General features: G+C 36.4%; 2 protein-coding genes and 1 long non-coding RNA gene across 4 annotated transcripts in view; 1 reads left to right on the forward strand and 2 right to left on the reverse strand.

The window, feature by feature from the left end:
* Positions 1-825: 825 nt before the first annotated feature.
* On the reverse strand, positions 826-2,658 carry LOC119067774. Of its 2 annotated transcripts, XR_005086033.1 has the most exons (4): positions 2,515-2,658; positions 1,367-1,551; positions 1,067-1,302; positions 826-1,007 (listed from the first exon to the last, which is right to left on the reverse strand). It is a non-coding gene; the product is annotated as an uncharacterized LOC119067774 (long non-coding RNA). The 2 variants fall into 2 exon arrangements; XR_005086032.1 differs by lacking the exon at positions 2,515-2,658 and having other exon boundaries at positions 1,367-1,922.
* Positions 2,659-7,384: 4,726 nt separating this feature from the next.
* On the forward strand, positions 7,385-8,675 carry LOC119067768 (BTB/POZ domain-containing protein KCTD5). Its single transcript, XM_037170912.1, has 3 exons — positions 7,385-7,661; positions 7,748-7,999; positions 8,090-8,675. Exons 1-3 carry the CDS (start codon positions 7,479-7,481, stop codon positions 8,282-8,284), a joined length of 630 nt encoding a protein of 209 aa, XP_037026807.1. The 5' UTR covers positions 7,385-7,478; the 3' UTR covers positions 8,285-8,675.
* Positions 8,676-21,352: 12,677 nt separating this feature from the next.
* LOC119067626 (contactin-2) overlaps positions 21,353-26,749 on the reverse strand; it is a 27,888-nt gene continuing 22,491 nt past the window's right edge. The window contains exon 6 of the mRNA XM_037170719.1: positions 21,353-21,409. Coding sequence (XP_037026614.1) covers positions 21,353-21,409 — 57 coding nt within the window. The remainder of the gene's footprint in view (positions 21,410-26,749) is intronic.

Consider the following 26,749-nt stretch of genomic DNA (forward strand, 5'->3'; position numbering starts at 1 on the left):
TCACATTCAACTCCGGTCATAGAGTAGAAGAAAAGCTATCTCACAAAAAAAATTGTTTCAAAAAATCTGTACTGATTCAGAGCTTTCTCTTTGTTTATGCCGTCTTTACCAACCAAACATTTTTTTTTTTAACATGGAAACAGGAAACCATGTTTTGACACCTTTATTGGTATGCTATAGTACAATTTTATATATGTTAATTTATTACTATTGATGACAATTTTTACCAACTGTCTCTCTGTGAGAGACACCCAGGCGAACGTGTATGAGTTTTTCCATTCTAGGGCTCGAAACAGATCGTTCTGACCTGATCTGAATCTGAAAAAAGCCGATCTGAAAACTTCAGATGCAGATACAGATCTCATGCGGCTTGATCTGATCTGAAATTTGAAAATTGGAACCAGATCTGATCTGATCTTAAAACTGAAAATTTGAATCTGGAAACTTTCAGATCAATCTGAAATCTGAAAATCAGTATTTAGTCATACAAATGCTAATTTATTCGAAATTCTTGAACTGCAAGGCTCCGCGAGCGCAGGGGAACTAAAAAAATCAAAAATATTTCTATAATAGTAGCTAGTTTTGGAATTTCAAATTTTATTCTTGGGACTTCAGATCGCTTCAGATCATTCATATTGGATCAGATCAGATAAGATCAAAATTTTCAGATCAGATTCAGATCGCGTAAATTCAGATCAATCTGAAAAAATTTCAGATTGATCTGATCTGTTCCGAGCCCTATTCCATTCCATTGATTGGATCTCATCGACGATTGGTGTCTGATGTATTCGCTCGTTGGATTCATATATCACATGGCATTAATAATTTTTTTTATTAATGTGTCAGCGATTTCGAACTCACGAACTTCCAATACAATAATTCAGTGTGAGGCTAACGACTTACACACTGCGCTATTAAGTCGACACCAACCAAACATCGATCTATTTCTTGAAAGCTGTCGATATAACCCTGCTGCTTTTCGGCTTCCAGTATTTGAGTTAGAGTTTCTGAATGAAAGGAAAACTGGTAAAGTACAAACATACGAAAAGTATTCTCTTTCGTTTACCAATCGTAGCTCAGATTTTTTTTTTTCGTTTTCAAGGTTTTAGTCAATCTTTACCAAGTTGGCATCCGACTAAATAGGAAACAGCTCAGCCATCTTCTTAACAACGGGTTTTCCGGTTATGTTCGACTTGAGATCTCTCAGTTCAGCAGAAATTTTGCCAATTTCGTGCAGCACATTCGCATTGCTGGTACCTCGACTGGAGCAGTATTAAAAATCATCTGTTTGGACTGCCTTTTCTGTATGAAAAATTAAAGATTTTATTACCTGAGCTTTTCAAAGACATTCCCAAAAAATATTTACCTGACTGAAGTTTCCACTACGATACAAAATCATTTACGACACCGCTCACCATAGCATGACCTGCACCGACAGACTCCTCATTGTTTGGACCAAATCAGAATGAATCGTAGCCTGGTTTGTGCTCCATTCAATTTTGTTTGTAGTTGTTGAACTTATTATTCCCAACTCTTGACTGATGGATGAGCCTGCATTGGTAAATTAAAATATTAACGTGAACATCTTCTCCGCGTACAGAAATGAAAACTACAATCAACAAATACAATCGTTCGTTCGAAAGCCGTGTAAAGTCCTACAATAAGTTTCAAATCGTTATACAACTTGAACAACCGAATCGCAGAAACTGGGTTTCCTACTGAGACAGAACATAATCGTTATTTCCCAATTGCCCATCACATGAAGGTTATAAGTTCGACGAGTTTGTGCTTGGGAGAGCGCCCGTGGACACATATTACCAAATTTGGCCAGATATTAAACTCCGAGTGGTACAGTTTACACTATTGGAATTTCCACCTTATTATCGGACAGAGGTTTGAGCAGGTGGAGCTATTTTTTGATTTGCCAATGGATTCCAGAGAAGTGGGTATTTTTTTGTGTGATAAGCCTAATTCGGCCAAGGAAGTGCTCCGGTTAGATCGAATCGATTGTAAATTTGTGTATATTCCTTACAAAGATTAGATTGTGTTAGCTGCCGCTTTACACCACATTAAGTAAATGTGGATAAATTGTTATGCTTTATCAACTCATCAAAACGAAAAAACCCAAAAATTTCTGTTTATACTAAAAGGATTTTTCACTCTACCTAACTGAAGAAAACAGAGCTTCAAAGCTTTAGTTTTTGGTCGCCGGACGCATTAAAAGTTTTAAGATATAAAAACCGTTTGAAAAAATAGAAATTCCAACCAGCAGTGCCAGTTAAAATATTATTTAGTTTAGATTAGAGATCCAGATCCATCAACTGACAGTCAGTTCAATATCCTTAAAATAGCCATGATCTTTTGGTCCATCATTCATCTGTCTTTCTTGCAGATGTTGTGCCCTTTAGAGATGCTTTTTCTTTCCTTGACATCAAAAACTTTTTGACATGCTTTTCGATCGGATGGAATGTTAAATCGAATTTTTTAACTTCAATAAATCAAAAAAAAAATTACGTCTGCTATTTAAAATTCTGCCTAGAGTTTATAAAGTTGGGGGGAAACGTTTTTAGTTTAATATCGCACCGCGTGTAACACTCCATTTCACTTTATTTTTATTTATTTTTTTGTCAACATAAACAAACTAATTTTTCCAACTGTCAAAAGCTTCATTGTATACGACGTTTAAGTAGAGTGAGATGTAAAATCAACTCGGGGTCTGCTGGAGCTCGTTCAGGAACGATTTTTTCTTCACTGAGTTTCGTTCAGTTAACGATGACAGGTGTAACTGTGAGGTTAGATTTCTCACGATGTATTTTGGTCGTGAAATGTTACCCAAATGTCATGAAACTTCGATGAAGTGAATTTACAATGGATGTGTTGTGGTTTGAATTTTAGTTTGTTAAAAAATTGGCTGCCATTTCGGTTATTGTGGATCATTTGATGAATCGATATGCCAGCGTCGACAGTTCAAGAACAACCTAACAGAACATTTTCATAGAAACGGATTTATATGAAACAGATGTTGTGCTAAAAGCAATCCTGTACGAGTCGGGGGTTGCTATATTGTTGTTGAAGTGCATCCAAGTGCAAAATGCCAGAAACGTCCATCAAATGGCAGAGAGGTTTTTGCGTGCAGAACCACCAAATTTCATGTTGCCGGCGAATGTGTTCGAAACGGGAGTGGGCGTTTTTGGAAATCTTGGATACGAGCTGCAATTATATGCGAACAAGATATCTTCTCGTCAACTATTTGGTTAAAATCAAGACCTACGATGCTGTCAAAGCTGCACTGGATAATGCACTGGAAATGTTGCGATTTTGTCGCAAAGACAATTTGCGGCTTCGATTAATGGTTCCAGGACTATTCATACGACAGGGAAACGATCAGGAGTGTTACGATTTCATGAAATGGCACGCAACTATCGATACAAGTGATGATTCATATTGGGATGACATGGATCAATCATTTCCCGATGTTACAGATGCCGACGTTTCGGAACTGGCTATTTACGGGACGCAATGCTTACTTAGAATATGCTGTAGCATTGATGCTGGTCAAAACGAAATTTTTACAGGACGTACGAACGCTGCAACATTCGTTTTTTATGTACGGCCAAGTATCGCGTCCTACGGAACTAGCCGATCGCATCCGCAAAGAAGCTATCGACGGCAACATTGTGGCGAAGCGAAAGGATCTGTTGATCAGTAAAAATCAGAATCCTTTGATCGAAACGTTGCTCAAACAGATGAAGCAACTGTTCGACTTCGGCCAGATGGGGAATAAGGACATTTGGCCCGGTCTCATCGATCCGTAAGGCTATTTGGACGCAATGACAGCGTGTCGGTACAGTAAAGGAAGTGAAAATCATGCCCAGTTTAACCGTTCAATTTACGAGGCATATGAGGAGACGCCTGATGCAATTCAGATGATCAAAGAAATGGTCGAACTGGATGGTCGATCTTAGAAAAGCGCACTGGAGATATTAAAAATATTTTTTTCTGACTTTTCATTGCGTCGAATGATATGATGGATGAGTGATGTTCGTCATGGTCAAATAAATTTCTAAGAAACAAAACAGTTCTGTTGTCGGTTGTTTGTGGCACCTCCTTTCTGTTCATTTTGTATATAAGTCCTGTTCCTCTCCACTTTCGGTCTAGTAAGCTTATCCGCTAAGGGAAGTTAAGGACGCAAGTGAGTATCGCTGTAAAGTTGAGGTCCTCCACATTCTTAAAAAATAATAATTTAATCAAAAAATTGCATTAGTGAGGTGGAGGTCACAGCCCTCGTCAAAAGTCACCTACGTTACATCGATTCTGAGAAATTTTTCGGAAGTCATTCGGCCGTTTATCATACAATTTTTTGAAATTAATATTTGCCCCGAGTGTACTCGACCTCAGCTTTCCAACGAACCCATACACGGTCGTGTCCTCGCCACCTTACGGAAATGAAATCCGCAATGAAAGTAAATAGATAGGTATGGCCAAACGTTCAAATTTGTTCTAGCCGGAGCACATACGGATTTGCATGGCGCCACCTCAAACGAACTCATTTCTAGTGTAAATTTCCACTAGAAATGAGTTCGTTTGAGGTGGCGCCATGCAAATCCGTATATGCTCCGACTTGTATGGACTGGCCATACCTACTTATCTACTTTCATTGGAAATCCGGACTACGAAACCCCATTTTTCGACTTTTGGCCGATTACCACCAGCCAGGTATGGAAGATCAAAAAATCTGAGACTTGTTTTGGGGCCTAGGCACCAAGGCCTAACTAGGCATATATAAAAAAGTCCCGAAAAAAATAGCGCTGATTTCGGTCAGTCGAAATTCAAAAGAATCCCTCTGTGGGAATGTAAACATAAACATAAAATTAACTCGTAACTTTCACTAACGTATCTGAACGGCAGACGTCAGACAACTGTCAGTGTAACATTAAACGAATCGTCAAATCTTCACTGAGTGAAGAAAAAATCGTTCCTGAACGAGCTCCTGTCATCGATAATACAAATGAATCTGACAGCAGACCCCGAGATGGAACAATAGGTTGTCGTTTCGCCATCTCTCTCACTTAAACACTCTATCGGGTTCAGGAATAAGTGAACACAGTCTCGCAAGTTACAGACAGTTGCTAATTCCAAGGTTCTGAAAGAACAGGTTAAGACACTTACGAAGGCGGGTGAAACACAAATCTTGACAATTTAGACATGCATATTGATCGAAAAGTCAACTTGAAAACAATTTTTCTTTTTGTTAAGTTGAAATCGTCATAAAAAAATTTCCACATCTAGTTGGCGCTACAGTAAAATTTTGATTTCACCGCCTTCGTGATCAACTCGAAAGTGTCTTAACCTGTTCTTTCAGAACCTGGGCTAATTAGACGACCGGGACAGGGTTTCGACGGATAGAGGTGACATGGCTGCTAGGAATTTCGCGCCGCATCATTCACAATAATTGACAAAATGACACATTTTGTGGGTTATTGTGAATGACGCGGCGCGAAATTCCTCAACACCAGGTGACATATATGTCGACCATTTCTGAAAAAAATTGAACGGTATGCGACTAGCTGTCAAATTGAAAACTATATAACCGCAACTTAAACAAATTTGTTCGTTAAAACTTCAGAGCGAGGTTGTGTTGGCTACTCTCTGGGTGACGATTGAACGAATTTGAATGGCCTTGGAAGAAACCTATTGCTAACATGATCCCTGTAGGATCAAAATGAACGTAAGACAATTTATCTATAAATCAGATTCAGTATTCATACACAATTTCCGAATTGAAAAATAAAATTTTGGAGACCAATTTTTAAACACGTATTCTTTTAGTTAAAGTATTTCCATATTCTGTTTCTGGAATCATTGTGGTCAAAATTTAATATAAGTTCTGAATTTAATCCGATATAATCTGAACTCTACTGTCAAGTTCCGAACATATAGAGTGTTATGATGAAAGAGAAGAAGATATTTTGACATGTACCCCAAGGCAAGTTAAAATAAACTGGTCTTCTGTCCTCTCGCTCTCAACGTACCACGTTGAAAGAGAAGCAAATACTTTGACAAGTACCCCAAGGCAAGTTATAATAACTAGTCTTCGGATTTCTCGCTCTGATCATAACAGTCTATTCATTTATAGATCGTATTTTTATGGTTGGGATGTTACCTCTATCTGTCGAAAAGGCGTCCCAGCCGTCATATTAACATCTCTCTGTAACATATATTTTCGCAACAAGTGACGAAAAGTAGAACTTTCCATTGCCTTTATTGCGAAAAACGTTGTATACAACTCGTTGATAAATGCTTTTTTAGGCACACGATGTTATCTACACATCTAGTGCCTAAAAAATCGTTTATCACTCGGTTGTATAAATAACTACTTTGTATAGCTCCTTTAGCTCTCTACGAAATCGTAGAGAACTCGTTTCTATTGCGTTCACTTATTCCTGAAGGGGGGCTATTTTCCCGATTTTCCGGCCAGATTCCATTCGAATGCATTCACGTTTCTTGTTAAAGTATGTTACTCATATTACTAAAGAGGCTCCTACGCGCAAGGTATTGTACATGCAAGGTAGCTCAGATACAGAGTTACTCTATCGAAATGGTCTTCTGTGCTCATCCACATTCAACATAACCAAACAAAATGTGTAGAAAAGGCTTGGAATTATGGATCTGTGGATGACGTTTGACAGTAAACTACACTTTTTTTGAACGTTTATGGCTTTCAAATGAGAAATGTGTAACCGACACAACTGTACTGTAATATTAGAAAAATCGTTGGCTCATAATCCAGAGGTTCCCGGTTATATTTCATAAGTAGCCAATTTTTAATGTGAAGTATTTGTTACCAATAACTGCTGAAATATAACCAACTTTAAATATGGTATGTATATCGTAAGTGAATTGAATAAAATTCACATTTTTAAATCTCTGTCAAATGCGTCTCGCACGTATTAGAGGTCGTACAAGAATTGTATTTCATTCACTCACGTTAACTTTTGTCGCTCAGTTAATACTGTCAAAGTTAACTGTGAGGTTAGATTCTTCACGGCCGATTTTGTCCGTGAAGAATTAACTTGTCAGTGAAACCTGACATTTCTGATGTAAAAGTTTTCGGTTTTCGTATTGATGAAAAATAGTGAAAAACAATTAATTAAATTTTGTTTATATTCCAACGGCAGTTGTCAAAATTCACTTTCATTAACTCGGCGCTTTCACTGGGCGACGAAAAAAAAGAATTTCTGGACGCGCCCTTATATTCGAGCCCGATTATAGCTTGCTGCACTTTTTACAGTGTACAATTCAGAAGTCACCGCGAAAGTCCCAACTGTGGTAACTCATTCTCTCGCAGTGTCCACCTTTAGGCAGTTGAACAAACGACTATATACTTTTTCGGTGGGGACCGCTGTGAACAATACACAACGTCAAAACAAAATGCGTAAAGACTAAGAATATCGTGCAAAAATAAATCGAAATTTAGTATGACGACAGTAAATTTAAATCCAAAGAAAAGTCCCAACTTTTTAACCAAACATGGCAGCAATCAATGGGTAAAATTAAATGTTGGAGGAACATACTATTTGACCACCAAAACGACATTGTCTCGAGATCCAAATTCGTTTTTGTCACGACTTATATCCGATTCAGATTTGATATCAGACAGGGTAAGAAAAATCCATAATTTTTTTTCCATTCAATTGATTCAATTGTTGACTGAATTTGATGTGATGTAAACGTGTCCTTATTGCAGGATGAAACGGGAGCGTATTTAATCGACAGAGATCCGAGATATTTTGCCCCAATTTTGAATTATTTACGTCATGGTAAATTAGTGCTAGATGGTTTATCGGAAGAAGGAGTGTTAGAGGAAGCTGAATTCTACAATGTGACCCACTTAATTGGATTACTCAAAGAATGCATTACACTTAGAGATCAAAGACCTGCCTTAGACAAAAAACGAGTGTACAGAGTATTACAGTGTCATGAAAATGAATTGACACAGGTAAGCATAATAATAAATCGTAACGGTAGAGAGAGAAAGACAGATAGATAGTCAACGAAATTGAAAATTGTTCAACGAATACCATTTCAGATGGTGTCCACAATGTCCGACGGCTGGAGATTCGAGCAATTAATAAACATCGGAACTCAATACAATTACGGTTCGGAGGAGAATGCCGAGTTTCTGTGCGTCGTTTCGAAGGAATGTATAGGTTCCACCGTTGGCCGAGAACAGGAATCGAATGATCGGGCCAAGGTTTTGCAGCAGAAAGGCTCGAGAATGTAGGACAGTATGTCGCGGGGACGATTGGTGGTACTTTAAATAATAAAATACAAAAACAATGCGTCAAACAGCAAAATGAAGAAGAAGGAGAAGATGCAAAAATGCTAAAAAATAAGAAATAAAAAGGAAAACAAATAAAATCGTAAACTATTATAATACTTACTCATCGTTTTCGAGTTTCGACTGTCGATGCAAACCGTTTTTTTTTTAGAGAAATTATTACGTGGATTCGGATTGTTTATGAAATAAATAAATAATAAAAAACAAACGCGAAAGCTAAAACAAAATAACATAAACATCGTCGTTCAATAGAATTAACCAAAACTACTCGAAATTATATAAAAATATACCAGTGACGAAATAATATGTTTTTTGTACAATAAAAATGAAAAAAGAGAGAAAAAAATAAGTAAAATTAAGGAGAAACTACATCAGCAGTTTCTTGACAGTTTTATTATTTTCCCTTTTTTATTAATAATTATTTTTTTCATTTATCGTTTCTATCTTATGTTTAAGATTTAAAAAAATTGAAGCTAAAGACAAACGCGATACTTAGACAAAGATTTACACAAAATAAAAGAAAAAACAAAATGAAGCAAAACATAAATGACATGCTGTTTGTCTTTTATTCAGTCTGTTTATTTATTCGGGCAGCCTAGAGCATCTCTAGGAGGATTTTTAACGCTACGTAAAATTCGCAACGGACTAAATCCCAAATAACACACAATGCACAGCAATTACACTAGTGAGAACAGACAAAACCTAAGACATGAAAATTAGGGTCGGTGGAACGTCAGATGCTGTAATAACAACCTCATCGCCCGTCGAACGCTCGCAAGTTGCTGCCAAACGTCAACGGAAATCATTTCCAAATGCGCCGAAGAACACATTAGAAACGCCGATGAATCAGTTATGAGTCCATCAATGAACGTAAAGCCGAAAACCGAAAATCGTTTGATTCCTTCGTCACAAATGGATCGAATCGGCTGACATCTGTAATCTCGCAACCCGATGTTCCGCAACTCAATTCATCAGCAAACGTAAAACAGGTCGAAAATTGTTTTGTCGAGACTCCTGTCTCAAATGGATCGAATCTGCCGACCGCTTCATTAATCGCGCAATCTGATGTTGATGTTGCTCAATCCATCCCACAGCGTAATTCCGTTGATGATACTGTAAAGGATCCATTGGAACCCACAAACCTGTCAGCTAATTCTAGTTCTTTTGCCGAAGTGCTAAGTAATTCGTCTACTGGCCACATTCAGTCACAACGTACAGTTTCGCCGAACCGTGAGACCTGCAAAGTAGTTTACGTGGCCAATTTTGAAACGTCTGTTACCGAGGAACAAATTGTCAATTACTTAATTCGGAACAACGTAATAACGTCTGCTGAAGATGTGTCGTGTAAAATATTGGTTTCGCCCTCTGTGGATTTTTCAACTATTTGTATCGTTCAAAATTACTGTCGGTTTGGAGGCTTTCGACTCTATAGTGAAAAGTGAATGGTGGCCCGATGGTATCGTAGCTCGTGAATTTTTGGAACGTTAGACTTATGTAGTCTTTGCAATTGAGTCATTGTCATTGCTGTAATTTTGTTTAATTTAAGTTGCAAACTTTTAATTTATTGTAACTGTATTTTCGTTTATTCAGCCAGTATTTGGCGGTGAAATAAAGACTCAAAGTACAAAAATGACCATAAAAATTCTCCATTTGGCTGCTTTCACTTTATTATAATAATGAAACACCAAAAGACAAATTAACTTTACTGGCTAAATCCAGAAAAACCGCTAAAACGAAAGTATGCAAAACACAGACAAACAGAGAAATAAATTCTCTTCCCTCCCACGGGTCACGTTTAGTGAATTTTGGAGACAGAATTGCTGTTTCAACACCCTTCACAAGACAGTAAAAAATTCTCGTTTGAGCAAAGTGTGAGAATTTTCAAGCAGAAAATTTCTTGCCATCTGTTGATGGAAAAACGGTTACAAATGAAGCTACTTTCTGAAAGCCCTAGAGCTAGTAGCAAGCACCAAAAGACAAGCGATCAAAATTGAAAGCCAAACGAACAGTAGGAAAAAAACGGAAAAACTTACGTGTTGAAAACACCAGGTCTAACACTGCGCAGTAAACACCATCGGTGGCGGCCAAAAGGATCAGCTTACACAACACAACGTCTAGCACCAAGAAACTGCACAACTACGAACGAAACAAGGAAAAACTCACGAGAAAAATTCGGTTGACTTTTCACAGAACGACTGTTATACTCCTTTACGATTCACGTTTCAGCAGAAACGGAAAAAACGGTTAAAGTAATATAAGAAAAGCGCAACAGAAGCCTATTCAGGCAAAAACCATCTTAATTTAATTAAAAATATCTTCATAACAGCCACGAACGAAGCCTACGAAGCCTAGTGTTGGAGCTCACTGATGGTCCATGCGACTTCCTTTCATTACCTGATATGAACCAAAGTTTGCTGCTAGAGGAGAAGGCTGTCAGGCTTAAGGCTCGGAACGGGTTCGGGTTGACCTGATCAGTTCAGATTATGACCCGAACCGGTCTTAGACCCGAACCGGAACTAAGACTTCGGGTTCAACCCGAACTTGACCCGAACCTAAATTTTCGATTTCGGGTTCCAACCGAACCCGACCCGAACCCGAAGTTTTTCAACCCGTACTTGACTTGAACCCGAATTTCCATTTCGGGTTTGACCCGAACCTGATCTGAACCCGAAATTTTCAAATAGATCAGATCCGGTTCGGGTGACCCGAAAATTTTACACTAAAAAATGCCAAAAATTTCGGGTTAACCCGAACCGGACCTGATTTATTTGAAGATCTCGGGTTCAGGTCAGGTTCGGGTCAAACCCGAAATGGAAATTCGGGTTCGGGTCAAGTACTGGTTGAATAACTTCGGGTTCGGGTCGGGTTCGGTTGGAACCCGTTCGGTTGACTTTTCACAGAACGACTGTTATACTCCTTTACGATTCACGTTTCAGCAGAAACGGAAAAAAACGGTTAAAGTAATATAAGAAAAGCGCAACAGAAGCCTATTCAGGCAAAAACCATCTTAATTTAATTAAAAATATCTTCACCACAGCCACGAACGAAGCCTACGAAGCCTAGTGTTGGAGCTCACTGATGGTCCATGCGACTTCCTTTCATTACCTGATATGAACCAAAGTTTGCTGCTAGAGGAGAAGGCTGTCAGGCTTAAGGCTCGGAACGGGTTCGGGTTGACCTGATCAGTTCAGATTATGACCCGAACCGGTCTTAGACCCGAACCGGAACTAAGACTTCGGGTTCAACCCGAACTTGACCCGAACCTAAATTTTCGATTTCGGGTTCCAACCGAACCCGACCCGAACCCGAAGTTTTTCAACCCGTACTTGACTTGAACCCGAATTTCCATTTCGGGTTTGACCCGAACCTGATCTGAACCCGAAATTTTCAAATAGATCAGATCCGGTTCGGGTGACCCGAAAATTTTACACTAAAAAATGCCAAAAATTTCGGGTTAACCCGAACCGGACCTGATTTATTTGAAGATCTCGGGTTCAGGTCAGGTTCGGGTCAAACCCGAAATGGAAATTCGGGTTCGGGTCAAGTACTGGTTGAATAACTTCGGGTTCGGGTCGGGTTCGGTTGGAACCCGAAATCGAAAATTTAGGTTCGGGTCAAGTTCGGGTTGAACCCGAAGTCTTAGTTCCGGTTCGGGTCAAGATCAGGTTCGGGTCAAGATCAGGTTCGGGTTCCGGTCTGACCGAACCCGACCCGTTCCGAGCCTTAGTCAGGCTGTCACATAGTCTATTATTATATCCAACACTCAGCTATATTGTAGAGACTACTATCTTAGGAATTTATTTACAAATCATTCTAGTATCTTTTGAATGGATCGGATGGGTCTAAATAAAGAAAATTTTAAATTCGGAGCCCAACGCTTTTCCTTCACTATTTTGGACCCGATTCAAGAGTGTCACACAACTGTACAACACTGTAAAAAAGCATTTCGAGTTAAGTCTACGATCTAAGAAAAGTGAAAATCAGTCGGTTGCATGCCCATTTGTCGGATGAATAACTTATAACTTAAGTTAGGGTTAAGTGGAAGCAATCTAGGATTTTAAGAAACATCGTGAAAATAAGCATCCGACTAAGATTGTTTGATCGTATGAAAAAGATAGTTTGTCAGAATATGGTCATCCAAAATAGCAACCTGACAGAACTGGTCAGGTCACATAGGTTTAACAATCAATTTTTAAACACTTCTGACCATTTTCCTTTATGAGTACACACAATGTTACGCATACGCCACTAACGAAGTACAGTAACCTCGTTTATCTGCCTAGAACAATAATTTCCCACTTATCCCTCTAGAGCATTTTTGTTTATCTCGGTATATATGTTCTCGACAGATAAAACATTGTATGAACGTCTTGCCAAAATTGTTATCTTGACGTGTGGTCATTACGTCTAGTAATTTAATCTTTATTTTCTGATTATTACAAATTTTTATATTTTGTTTATAAATAATAAATCTCACTTAATGCATTTGAAGACGGAAGGATATTTTGGACACAACTGGCATTTCCCCTTTGAATTGCCAAAGAAATTCGTTGAATTAGGAAATTCTTTGAGCGTTGATCTCCAGTCGTTTGAATTAATTCCTTGCCGATTTGTTTAATTAAATTAATCGAATCGCTTGACCATGGTCCCAAAGATTCCACTGCAAATGCTACGAACTTATAATTTTGAGATTTTATATACGAATTGAGCCCATGCTTTTGATTTTGCGCAAATTCTGCTGCTGAACTTGATTGCGTTAGAGATAGGTGTATGTAACTGTCAGCTACTGTATCGATACAAGTAGCGTCCAAAACCATTGACTGTCCTTTTTCCCATGGAATTAACGTTATACCATCGGGTCTTTTCCCATCGTCTCTCGAAAGCCCAGTCGGTTTCAATTTTGAAGGCACATTAATACACGTTCAAGACCGATAAATGATATCGTTCATCTCTCCATGTTTTGCAATCCAGCTTGCGGTGTTCTTTGGACAACTTAGACCGTGTAATCCGTTTTCATGAACGATTGAACAACAAGAGCAAGTAAACTTTTCGCAAATTTTGCAACCCAGACGAAGAGCAATACATATACGGAATGTGCTGTTGTCCATGAAAGTTCCTATGTTTGGAGACGGATACGCATTCAACCAAGCGTTCGATTCTTTGTGTTGAAGCGCATTAAATCTTGCAATATCCAATGGCAGTGTGAATGTTAAGTTTTCGGTTATTATACGCTTCGTGTTTATTAAGTCCCAGTTTTTCTGATACTCTTTTGCCTCAGGAATCTCACTGTTGAAAGAGTTCCATTCCAGTAATGCATCGTTCGCAATGTAAATAATCGCTTACTCCATGGATTGAGCTTAGGAAGGCAGGAAATGAAATATCTTGAAAACGCCATTACGGTACTCGAATAATCTTTTATTAATGTACAACAACGGTGCAGACTACGATTCTAACTTAAAAAGGTTAATTCAAATGTCGGCGTCAGCAGCTGATCAGCTTGAAGGACTAGACCTAAAAAATCTTTCAACAACGTATTTTGCTTATAAAAATTCTTTATTTAGCAATAACTTAAGATGAGTTAAAAGTAGCAGTACAAACTTATTTGTAAGGAAGGAAAATTCTGCGAAACTGATCAAACAAAAAATGATTTACTTTAACAACGATAAAGGAATGATTTACGTAAATAATAAATGGAACGTATCACTTGTAAATACAGGTAAGAGAGAATGACAACAGAATGTGTTCGTTATGACGTGGTTAGTCGACCACTTTCGAATAAATTCGGGACGGTGAGTAGGTCTATCTTCGTTGTAATATTCAAATAGGTGGCGAAATTAAATTTTAATATCAAGAAATAACAAATCGGACAATTTTCTGTGCTTCTAATATTGCATTCATGTGCTAGCGCGCTACGTTTTCGGCATTTTCTTATTCTTCTTTATATCGACTCGATAATATCGAGTGCTAAAGTCTTATGAGTATCCCATAAAATGGGCACATTTTTGATTCCAAAATATAAACTTGAAACTCGAAAATATTTGTTATACAGAGACGACTTCAGAATGACTGCTTGTCATCTTCTTTAATTCGACCAATTGCAACTGGAGAAAATGTTCTAATTGCTGTAATCATAAGCGCGAAATATACGGAACATATGATGAATTTTGGGGTAGTCTGATCATAGAGCCAAGTAAGGAAGGCGTAAAAAAATTGAAAACGCGAACATTTTAAGGAGAAAACCAGAATCGGACGGTTTGGTTACACATTTATTTTTTCTGGAGCTGTAAAGCGTTGGTCGTTCTCTCTTAAACCCATGTCAAAGACATAACTGGACCTACACACAGCGACGCGAAAGTGACAGATGCGAAATTTTTCGGTTGTCCTAATGTGAAATAACAATAGAAAAATATCGTATCTGTAACTTTCGCGTCGCTGTGTGTAAACACACTTAAGTATGGTTTTCACTCAACAAAAAGTACTCAGTGAAGCAAAAATTGAAACAATTCTATTTTGTCGAGAGACACTGAGTACTTTTTTGGTAAGTGGAAATCAAGCTTAAGAGTGATATCGCCAAATCTTCGAACAACTTTGGGACAAGGGGTCACGGATATGATTTAGCTATAGCTCATTCGATTCGTTGAACTGAAGCGAGTAAAACGTAGTGCTACGTTTGGTGAACTTTATTTTGTTGTCGACGATCGAGGTCATGAAGTAAGGGCTTGCCAAAAGAGCTCCAAAATCATTTTCTTGCGATTAGTCGAGGGAAACATTTTGAGTATACACACCACTAGGTCCATGTCATACATACCATACATACCATGTCTCGGACTTGTGTCACTGCAGGCGGTCAGGGACTTGGGAAAATCGCCTATTTTTTCTCCTAAAATCATTGATTTCACCAACAGGTCAACATGGACCTGGTGGTGTGTATACTCAAAATGTGCGTCTCTTCAAGGCCTATAAGGTTAGCGAAAAAAGTTTTATCTCAAAATTGTTTCCTTCGACTAATCGCAAGAAAATGCTTTTGGGGATCTGTTGGCAGGCCCTTACTTCATGACCTCGATCGTTGACAACAAAATAAATTTCACCAAACGTATTACTACGTTTTACTCGCTTCATACAGCTCAATAATATCCGTGACCCCTTGTCCCAAAATGTCTGATTTTGTTCGATGGTTTGGCGATATCACTCTTAAGTTGATCGAATAAAAACGGAATAAAAACGAATTATGCAATTTAGCGTAAAATGAAAACAAAATGTGATGACAACAATTTAAAAAAATCGAAATTTATTTTTCGATTTGTTGATCCACAGCATCCACGATCACCATACGAAAATCGTCGAATGAATGAATCACCAAAATTTTTCATTTAGTTCAATCAATTTGAATCGTTTTTTTATCGAATTTAAAAATAAAAATCGGTTTCAAAAGTGAACAAATTAGATCTTTATAATAAGCGTAATGTTTCATTAATTAAAAAAAAAAAAACGTAAAACAAACAAAAACGAGTTGGAAAGTAGGAGTAGTTTGAATAATATAATTTTATGTATAATAGCAACGAGGCCTTTGACGATATTCGCACATTAAAAGCCATACATATAATTTATGTATATTTAATATAATTAGGGTATCATATTGTTGTGGCTTTGATAAAATTTGTGTTCCTTTTTGTGTTTTAAAACCCAAATCTAATTATTTTTTTCCTATAACAATTTCAACAACTTTTTTCTCCATTTTCTCTTTTCGCTCAATTATTTTCTAATTTTCTTGTATTTTTTGTTTGTTTAATTTTTTTATTCAATTTACATAATAGTTTCTTGTTTGTGTGTTTTAAGTTTCTCATTTCCTAAAAATATAGCAACACTTTTTAACTTTAATCTTCTTTTTTTTTTGGTTTAATAATTCTACAGTCTTTTCTATGTATATTTAATGCTTGTTATCGTATTTTCATTTCTATTCCGTTTTCATTTTTATTTCAATCGATATCAGTATAATTGTGCTGTGCTTTTTTTAAATTATTTTTTTTTTTGGTTTTCATTTTAATATTTTACAATTTCTCTCTTCTTTTTTGTGGTTTTTATTTTCACCTAAAAAAAGTGAAAAAATTCAACTCATTTTTTTATCGGCAACATAAGCGCAAGTCATTATGCAGTTATTTTATTTATCCTTTTGTTTACTTAATTTTTAGTACTTTTCTTCTTGTTTATTTTTGTATAATATTATTAATAGGTGATAAATATATCTAGATGTATAATATATACGAAAGCATTGCTGGGGGCCGAATCAGTACGTTTCGGTTAAATTTTTTTTTAATTACTAAATAACTCATTCAAAATATTAGTCCAGTAATTATGAATGAATGATGATGAATCAAAGCGTTTTGAAATAGTGTTACAGTTAAAATGATATTCCTGAGCATATTAGTCTACTGTGAATTCGATAATCTCAATACAGATGACAGACAATCTACGGGGTGGAGTCAAAATGCACCAAAGTCATTGTTCGTCATCGAAAAATAACTTTTCATTTAGACCATTTATTGGGAATTTTATTTACTGAAATTAATGAATATTGCCAAAATTCAAAATTTACTGTAAATTCAGTAAATTTAAGTAAATTTTGGCAATTTTCAGTAATAGACCGTGTGCGATTTTGAGAAAAAAGTTTCATATTTTAATAAAATAAAGATTTACCATGAAAACCATGGAAAAAAATATTTAATTTATTTTATAGAAATTATTGAAAAATATTGTTGCCATCCCGATGCCATCCCACTTATTAGAATCTTAGTAAGAATCCAATTAGAATGAATTAGAATGGATTGGATATCCTTTTAGTCTCATTCAAATTACAGCTTTTAAAGTGAGATATAAAATCAAGCAGACGTTTTTCAGATATTCTGTTTGCACTTTTGTTCTACAGAATAATAATTTACATCAATTAAAAATAAGTTATTTGTACTTCACACGGTCTATTGTTAATAAAGTTCACCGGGACTTTTCCCAATTTTCTCCTTACTGATAAATTTAGCCTGATTTTACGCTGTGTAACAGGTAAAACTCAAAATAATTTAAATTTTTTTCTGGTAATGTTTCTATTTCTGCAACCGCTATGGAAATACCTTTCAAATGAGCTATCGCAAGTTTCATTTTTATTCATTTTTAAATAATTGTAGTTTTCGAAGAAATCATTTCGAAAACATTACAGTATAAAAGCTTAGACACGTGCATTTGAACGGATTACCCGCAGGTATACCGCGAGTAAACAGCTCTAATATGCGCATGTGTAAGCTTTCATACTGTAATGTTTTCGAAATGATTTCTTCGAAAACTACAATTATTTAAAAATGAATTAAATGAGTAGAATCGATCAAATTATAATGCTCCGACTTTAATTTGGCCAAAAAGTTATATTGAAATTTGTGGAAAATCGGACCGCGGCGAAACTTGATGACTCACAAAAACTCGGCCAGCAAACTTTTTCCATTTTTTTTTTTCTTTTTTATATGTTAGAGTAGACCTCATAGAAGGATAAAATGTTGTTTTAAAGTTGAAAAAGAAATGTACAACCTGGTCGTGGTGGTTTTTAGAATGGGAAAAAACTACTCGAAAATTTTCAAATTTTGATTTTTCACCACCTGGAGATGATCAAGAAAAAAGTTTGTATGTGGCTTTTTGGTACCTATGGGCCACTAGAATTTTTTCTGGAGTGGTCCATTTCCGATCCCACAAAATCGACTGTGAAGGAACGCTAAAAAAATCATATAAGACTTTGATTGCATCGCCGCAGTGAGTGTGACTTCGGTCGCGATACAGGGACGCCGACTTGTATTTGGGAGTAGTGGTGCTCGTACAACAAGCGAATCTGGGAGTAGTGGTGCTCTTTCAAGTAAAACTGGAAAGATGTAGTGGTGCTCATCATTCGAGTAGTGGTGCCCGAGCCTCGCTTGTCCTTAGAAGTCGGCGCCCCTGCGTGATAAGTTATTTCAATTTACGATAAAAAAGGCATTTAAATCACTGAATGATATTTGAAACCCAATGGAAAGATTCAAGAAAGGCGTATCGTTCGCCCGTCTATTCCTTCATAATTCATGAGATTTTCGTCTTAAACATCAAGAACTGCAAAGCTTCAAAAACCAAGTGTAACGTAGAACGTTGAACGTACATATTCCGAAGTTGCTGACTAAACTTATGAAGCTAAAGCGACGAAATTTTATCAGACATTAGTACGTCAGCGTAATATTTGATCTGATTTTTTATAAATTGACTACCGTCTGGTTAGCACACCTACACACATTCTGGCGATTCTGCGCAAAACATTGTGGAAAATTTTTATTTATAGAAATGGTAACACGAAGAATGGGAAAAGTGTGTGCCTCATTCTTGCATGCGATCAAAGTTCTTTTTTTTGGCTAAAATGCAGTATAGGTGAACAGGGGGGATCGGCGATTTTTTGACTGTGAATGGTAGAGAAATGTCCCCTGACACCATTTCAGGCGAAATTTGGGCGCGGAAAGAAATTTTAATTTTTTCATTTTCCTTGTACAAACAATATTTTTCTTTGACTCAAATTAATTTTCCTTATACAAAGTGACAAAATTAAAATTGCTTTCCGCGCCCCAATTTTGCCTGAAATGGTGGTCAGGTGACATTTCTCTACTATTCCCAATCAAAAAATCGCCGATCCACCCTGTTCACCTATACTGCATTTTTGCCTTCAGACAATTTCGTGGGTCTCTGATCACTTGCTTCTAGATTAGACGCTTTCTTCTTGAGAAGCAAGCTGTGTACTACCAGTATCTCAGGGCTGTGGATGCATACAAATCTTGTTTCGCTAGGATTGTTATAAAATAATTTTTTTTATATTAAGTATTGCTTAGTATAAGTAGCATAGTGACATAGTAACATAGTGAATTACTGGACTAACATTTCTGTAAGAAAAATTATTTCTATTAAATCTATGAATGTTTTAAAGTCATTTTTATAAAAATATTACATGAGTTGCGCAAATGCATCATAACCGATATAACTGATATAAGCCGTCGCTACAGTTCATGTCAACCGAATTTGTGTCTAACTTCACTTCAGCTGTTCCACCAGCTGATCCGCTTATCAAATAACAATCACATTGCTTATGCGTGCTTATATATAGTTTTTACTGCTTTTACTGGCGTGTGGTAGCAGAAAAACCCGTACTAAGGTATATAAAGCAGTGAGTTGATGTGAGTGAATCAGCTGGTAAAACAGCTGAAGCGAACTAAGGCAGAAATTAAAAGAACATTAACTTCAGCTTTGTTTTTTAGCTTATAAATTGTCGACATTATAAATTACAAAGCATTTGCTCACGTTCCTATTGCTGTTCAAACTAATTCTAAATTGATATATAAATAATTAAATGTAGCATATTAGGCCAAAAATAGGTAAGATATTAAGCGTTGTCAATTTTAATTGAAACGACATTTCCGACTGTCATTCATCACATACGTGTGTTTTAGGGCTATACAAATGGACGAATGGACAAAATGGAAATGTGTTTTTTAAGATGTTAAACTTATAATTATAGTTTGTTTAGGAGTAGTATCGCATAAATATTTGTTAACAACCGTAATTTAGTGCACAGAAATGATTTCTTTTTCAAATTGAGCATGGAAATGAAAAATGAAATTTATTTTTGTTCAAAAATAATTGTTGTTGCTTGTTTTTCCTAAAAATATTGTCTAACATTGACGCGAGTCTTTTTACAAGTGCGATTGATTATTCGATAATTTTTTTTTTAATTTTTATTTTCTTAAGATTAATTTATAAATGATATTGCGTCGATCAAAAATAGTTAATTGCGTTAAATATTTGCATTAAAAAATATTTTTAGTTCTTTTTGTTTAAAAAAAAATTGCTGTGTAGTTAATTTATTCCATTGCGGTCGTGGCTACTTAATATGCAACAAATTCTAGAATTTTTGTTTCTATAATTCCTAACTTTGGAGGCAAAACAGGTCCAAGAGCTCTAAATTACTACATTGAAAAATAGGATAAGAAGCCACACTCTTTCGTATACAACTACCAAAATTATTACGTTCTACGAATTCTTTAATATTTTTTTTTTCTCTTTTACTTCCTTTTATTTATTTAAACTTATATAGGCATGATGGTGCATTTATTATCTTTGTTTTTAATATAACAATTTTGTTTTCAAACTAAGATTTGATTTTTTTATTATTTTAATTTCTATACTTTTGAGGTTTTGCTTAAAAACAATTTTTCGAACAATTTTTTTTTCCTTTTTTGATTTATTTTAATTAAGAAATTGATGCACGACCTACTCGTGTTCAATCAAATTCGGACACTTTGATAGCAGGCAATTGATATGAATGCAATGATTGAACTTACTTACGATTTTTTGGTATCAGAAATTCTGATGGATGCGACCGTTCATAGGGGCATCTTTTCGTTAACTTTTAAAAATTTCGATAACTTTCAAGAATTTCGAGAATTTGCAAAAAATTTTGCGAATTTAAGTTCTTGTAATTCTCGAAATTAGGTCCTGTCATTCTCTATGTATTTGACTGTATTGTGTTTCTTTGGTGACCGTGATCGTGTTTGTTAGTTATTGCACAAATACGATGATTTTTAAGTCAAAGTTAAATTACTTTCCATGTTAAAATGGCAATTTTATGAAAAATGACTGAAAAAAACTCAACGAAAAACCGATTGTCGCCCTAGACGTGAGTTTAATTTGGCGAATGAAAATATTTTTCATACCTAAGACCCGAAAATCCGTCCAATATGAAAAATACTATTCGTACCACGGACTAAAAGTCTTTTTACCGTATCCGATTCCCCACCTCGCCTTCGGCTCTGTCTGGAAACTTCTCACACGCTAAAAAATACTTTTAGTCCTGTTAGTAGTAATTGTATTGTAATTGTAATTGTATTCCACACAGTGTGATATTCAAGGAATGATAAAATAAATGCAATAATTAAAAAAAAAAGTCCTAGGGTGCGAAATGTAGTATTATATTGCGTTGAAAGTTCGAATAGGCGTTTTATAGTCTATTTTCGGAACTAATATCTAAAAAATTCAAAATTTTATCACAGAAATTTTTAACAATTTTCAAAGATTTTTGCGAAATGAATAGGAATTTGGTTCAAAAAAATGGGCTGTGGTGCTTTTTAGGTCTTTGTTCCATAGGAAAAAAAGACCTATTGTGGGCACTTCATCTTTCCGTCCCTCCATCAGTGTCACAAATCAAATGTGATTGATAAAAATTAGAATTGCAATGCTACTATGAGCAAACCAACACCAGGCAAATCAATTATTATCTGGTAACCGTAGCAGACTCATAGCAGACATTGCAATTTGAAAGTTTGGTAGTTGTTAGTAGTTGAACCCCCAATTTAGCAGCAAAGATGTTTCTTACTCGATAGATGCACACCGACTGATGAAATTATTCGGCCTGCTGGTCTATTTATAAATAGAGTATTTGGTAGTTGACTACCAAAGTGGCAGTTGACTACCAAAGTGGCAGTTGACTATCAAAGTGGCAGTTGACTACCAAAGTGGCAGTTGACTACCAAAGTGGCAGTTGACTACCAAAGTGGCAGTTGACTACCAAAGTGGCAGTTGACTACCAAAGTGGCAGTTGACTACCAAAGTGGCAGTTGACTACCAAAGTGGCAGTTGACTACCAAAGTGGCAGTTGACTACCAAAGTGCAGTTGATACCAAGTGCAGTCGACTACCAAAGTGGCAGTTGACTACCAAAGTGGCAGTTGACTACCAAAGTGGCAGTTGACTACCAAAGTGGCAGTTGACTACCAAAGTGGCAGTTGACTACCAAAGTGCAGTTGACTACCAAAGTGGCAGTTGACTATCCAAAGTGGCAGTTGACTACCAAAGTGGCAGTTGACTATCAAAGTGGCAGTTGACTACCAAAGTGGCAGTTGACTACCAAAGTGGCAGTTGACTACTAAAGTAACAGTTGACTACTAAAGTAACAGTTGACTACCAAAGTGGCAGTTGACTACCAAAGTAACAGTTGACTACCAAAGTGGCAGTTGACTACCAAAGTGGCAGTTGACTACCAAAGTGGCAGTTGACTACCAAATTGGCAGTTGACTACCAAAGTGGCAGTTGACTACCAAAGTGGTAGTTGACTACCAAAGTGGTAGTTGACTACCAAAGTGGTAGTTGACTACCAAACTAATACGGATGTTGTAGAGATGTTTACTGTTTGAGAGCTGCACACCGACTGATAACAAAGGCGGCTCGCTCGTCTATTTATGATTTGAAAATTTGATAGTTGAATACCAAAGTGGTACTTGAATATGTACCAAGACAGTAGTGTACAGAAATTTAAAAAAATATGAAAAATGACCTCATCAGGCTTCAGCCGGTCTATTCTTGTTTGTGTTTCAAGCACTGGCATTTGGCGCCTTCAGTGAAGGCTTCACCTCGGATCAAGTTCACACAAAAACTGGACGTGTTACATCTCTATTTATCTATTTACTGTTGTATCAAACACTAGCCGATACTTTGTACAGAAGATGTATAAGAGATTTAATGATTAATATCGCAAAAGGAAAGTATTGCCTTTAACTTATTCACTCTAAGAAATTGTATTCGAAATTTATTTACTTTAGTGGCAATGTTTGTTGTGTACAAATTAAAAATAATTTCTGTGTGAGAATGCAACACATTTCTGATAAAGCCGCGATCAAAACTGTTCCTCGTAAGTTCATTCATTGTTCAATTATAAATGTGTTCTTTGGATATTGGAATCCCTCATTGTAGCTGCTGATAAATAAAATAATTTTACTCAATCAATGAAGGTGCTTTTTTGTTGACTAAACCTTACAATATATTGAATATTATAATCCTTGCGCTAAAAATCTGACGTATTTTACAGTGTCGTTTTGTTGTTGTTGATGTTTTATCATAATAAAATTATGTTGAAATTAAAGCGTCTAAATTGTTTCTAATTCACTAGAGAAAGTTTTTTTTTCGCTACAAAGGTAAAGAAAGATAAAATTTTTCGCGTGAAAATATTTTCGTTTTCGTTTTTTACGAAATTTCTTTGCTTAACTATCATCGAATTCAGTCAATTTTCATTGAGGAGATGAAGATCCGCCATTTTACTATTTTCGATTCTGGATTCGTCGTCGGAAAATGCAAAAATATCCACCTGATTTCGATTATTAATTTGGGTGCGTCAACGGAAAACTCCTCATTCCAGCACTACGATACAGTTCCTGCCGATTTACAAATATGATTTTAAGTATCCTAGTGCAGCAATCAACCGTAAATAAAAACTTTCCTGACGTGAACCTATAGGTATGCACAACAACTTATGTCCAACAGTGGCTTCGGTTCCAGGGCTCTCGCCCTACCTTCTCAAATTGACTAATTAATGTAAAACTAAACTGAAAGTTTTCTGACAGATGTCAAAGCTGTCAACCCGAGGCGAAGCCGATATTATAAACATGGCATCGTATGCGCAAAACTGGCACCTAACCATTCGTTAGAAACAAAACGTAGAAATTTACAATTACACATAAGAGTGAAATCGCCAAATCTTCGAACAACTTTGGGCTAGGCTCTCTCACCATACATACCATGTCTCGGACTTGTGTCACTGCAGCCGTTCAGGTACTTCAGAAAATCACCTATTTTTTCATCTAAAGTCATTAATGTCACCGTCAGGTGAACATGGACCTGGTGGTAAGTATATTCAAATTTTGCGTCTCTTCAAGACCTTCAAACGTAGCTAAAAAAGTTTTTTCCCGAAATTGTTTCACTCGGGTAATTGCAAAAAAAAACGATTTTGGGCCCCTTTTGGCAGACCCTTACTTCACTACCTATCGTCGACAACAAAATAAATTTCACCAAACGTAGGACTACGTTTTACTCGCATCAGTTCAACGCATCGAATGAGCTGTGACTCTATAAAATCCGTGACACCTTGTCCCAAAATGTCTGATTTTGTTCGATCTTTTGGCGATACCACTCTTAAGCAAAGCACGTTTTCCTGCATAGCAGTACATTATCACGGGATTTGGAAATTTGACCCATGAGAAATATTTTCCAAATATTATTTTTCTATTGGGTTCCAATAACTTCATTTTTATACCGAAGCGAAGTTTCTACAATATGTGATGATTGAATTATAGAACCAGGGCTACCTTCGCTATTATGCAATGGCTCATGTTTCTTGCATCGATCGTTTTGAATTGTCGAGATTGTGGAAACATTTATGACATTGAGAAAAAATGACTACAGGTACTCAATTATATTATGACTATGGGATTGTAGGATTCATTCCTTTTACATCCTACACACTTCCCACATTCAATTGAACCAACGAATTCAATTTCATTTTTGATTTTGTCGATTGGCACCATTGACAGACAAGTGGTCAGTTCTCATTATCTGCTTGTGGTGGCACCATATACTTTGCGTGTCCAAGCAGTTAAAGAAGTATTAGGTAGCGTCAATCAAAATTCTGAAAGAACAGTTTAGATCAAATCTGATTTGATCGCAAAGGCAGTAAGCAATTTAGAAGGTTTTTTTTGTGCACTATATGTATTTTACATGCTACATGCGTCGAAAACGATACTTTTCATGTTTCACGCACTAATTTCGACTTCCAAAGCATGCAAAAACCACTCGGGATAAAAAGATGAAATGTCTCGTTTTCACGTGTTTATTGACCTCGGCTACGCCTCGTATCAACAAAATTCACACGAAAACCATACTTTTCATCTTTTTATACCAAGTCATGTAAAATACTAATGCTTTTCTGATCTTTCAAACGTGAGAAGGAAATTCGTGTGAAATGGGAGAAATGTAAAACCCTAATGAAATACATGTAGAATCAATGGAACGAATTACATGAAGAAAACCAATAAAACCGTTAAAAACGTGTGTTGATTGTTGAGTTTAAATTGGACAAAATAGCAAAATTCTAATCATAAGATGTTGTGCAACAAAATAGCGATCGGCTGTACCTCCACCGTTTTTGATATCCGCCTTCTTGGTACATAACATATGCAAGATTCTTTTCATAACATTTTCATTGTTCATTTGTCAACAGATTGCGAAGTGACATTTCAGTTATTTTTAAGCTTTTCGTAATATCGCAAAAACTGCAGGTTATTTCATTATCTTTGGGAACACGGGTTCTCCAATTCAAATGAGTGATAGATCGTTGGATTCGTCTTTCAATTGTAGAGAAGTCGCATCTTTAATTTTTTCGATTAATTTTGTTTGTTTTCGGTGTAAAGTGTTTAAAAGTGAAGGCTTGTCAGAGGGTCCCGTGAACAGTTTTTCAGCAATAACTCAAGAAATAATTATTTAAAATCATTGGTATGATGTACTAATGTCGGTCTTGGGAAGACGTACTACAGGTGGAGTGTATGCACTGGCTGGTGCAAGTACACCTCCACAAAAGTTATGACAAAAACATTTTTTTGGACCTAATAACGTTTTACCGTTTTATTTCTTTTTATTGTCAAGCGAAAAAAAAGACTGCTCACCAAATATATAGTGTTCAGAGAGTCCACCTTCTCTGCAAAATTGATGTTCCAAGGGACTGACTGTGTAGTGTTGTAGCTTGCCTCACCCACTATTGTTCCAGATATATAAGATCCCAGTACTTCTGTGTTGCAAGCCTACAAAACCTGCAAGTCTTCGGAAAAAGGTTACTGTAAAGTTGAAAATTTTAACTTTCTTTCTAGGGGCTCTGCTACTGAAACAGCGTCTGGAAGTGCAGTCATTTTTATCTACTTTTTTCCTTTTTCCGAAGACTTGTAGTTTCTGTAGGCTTGCCACACAGAAGACCTGGGATCTTATATATGTGAAACGATAGTGGGTGAGGCAGGCTAGAACACTACACAGCCAGTCCCGTGAAACATCAATTTTGCAGAGAAGGCGAACACTATATTTTTGGTCATAAATCTTGTGGAGGTGTACTTGCACCAGCCAGTGCATACACTCCACCTGTAGTACGTCTTCCCAAGACCGACATTAGTACATCATACCAATGATTTTAAATAATTATTTCTTGAGTTATTGCTGAAAAAGTGTTCACGGGACCCTCTGACAAGCCTTCACTTTTAAACACTTTACACCGAAAACAAACAAAATTAATCGAAAAAATTAAAGATCCGACTTCTCTACAATTGAAAGACGAATCCAACGATCTATCACTCATTTGAATTGGAGAACCCGTGTTCCCAAAGTTAATGAAATAACCTGCAGTTTTTGCGATATTACGAAAAGCTTAAAATAACTGAAATTTCTGTCTTATATATAGCAAGCAAGTAGAATCATTTCGTCAGTCGGTGCTTAGTTCTTCAACAGTAAACATCTCTGTCGAAAATTACGTTTGGTAGTCAATAATAATCTTGGTAGT

The sequence above is a fragment of the Bradysia coprophila genome, assembly GCF_014529535.1.
Source record: "Bradysia coprophila strain Holo2 chromosome X unlocalized genomic scaffold, BU_Bcop_v1 contig_128, whole genome shotgun sequence".
NCBI classification, from domain to species: Eukaryota; Metazoa; Arthropoda; class Insecta; order Diptera; family Sciaridae; genus Bradysia; species Bradysia coprophila.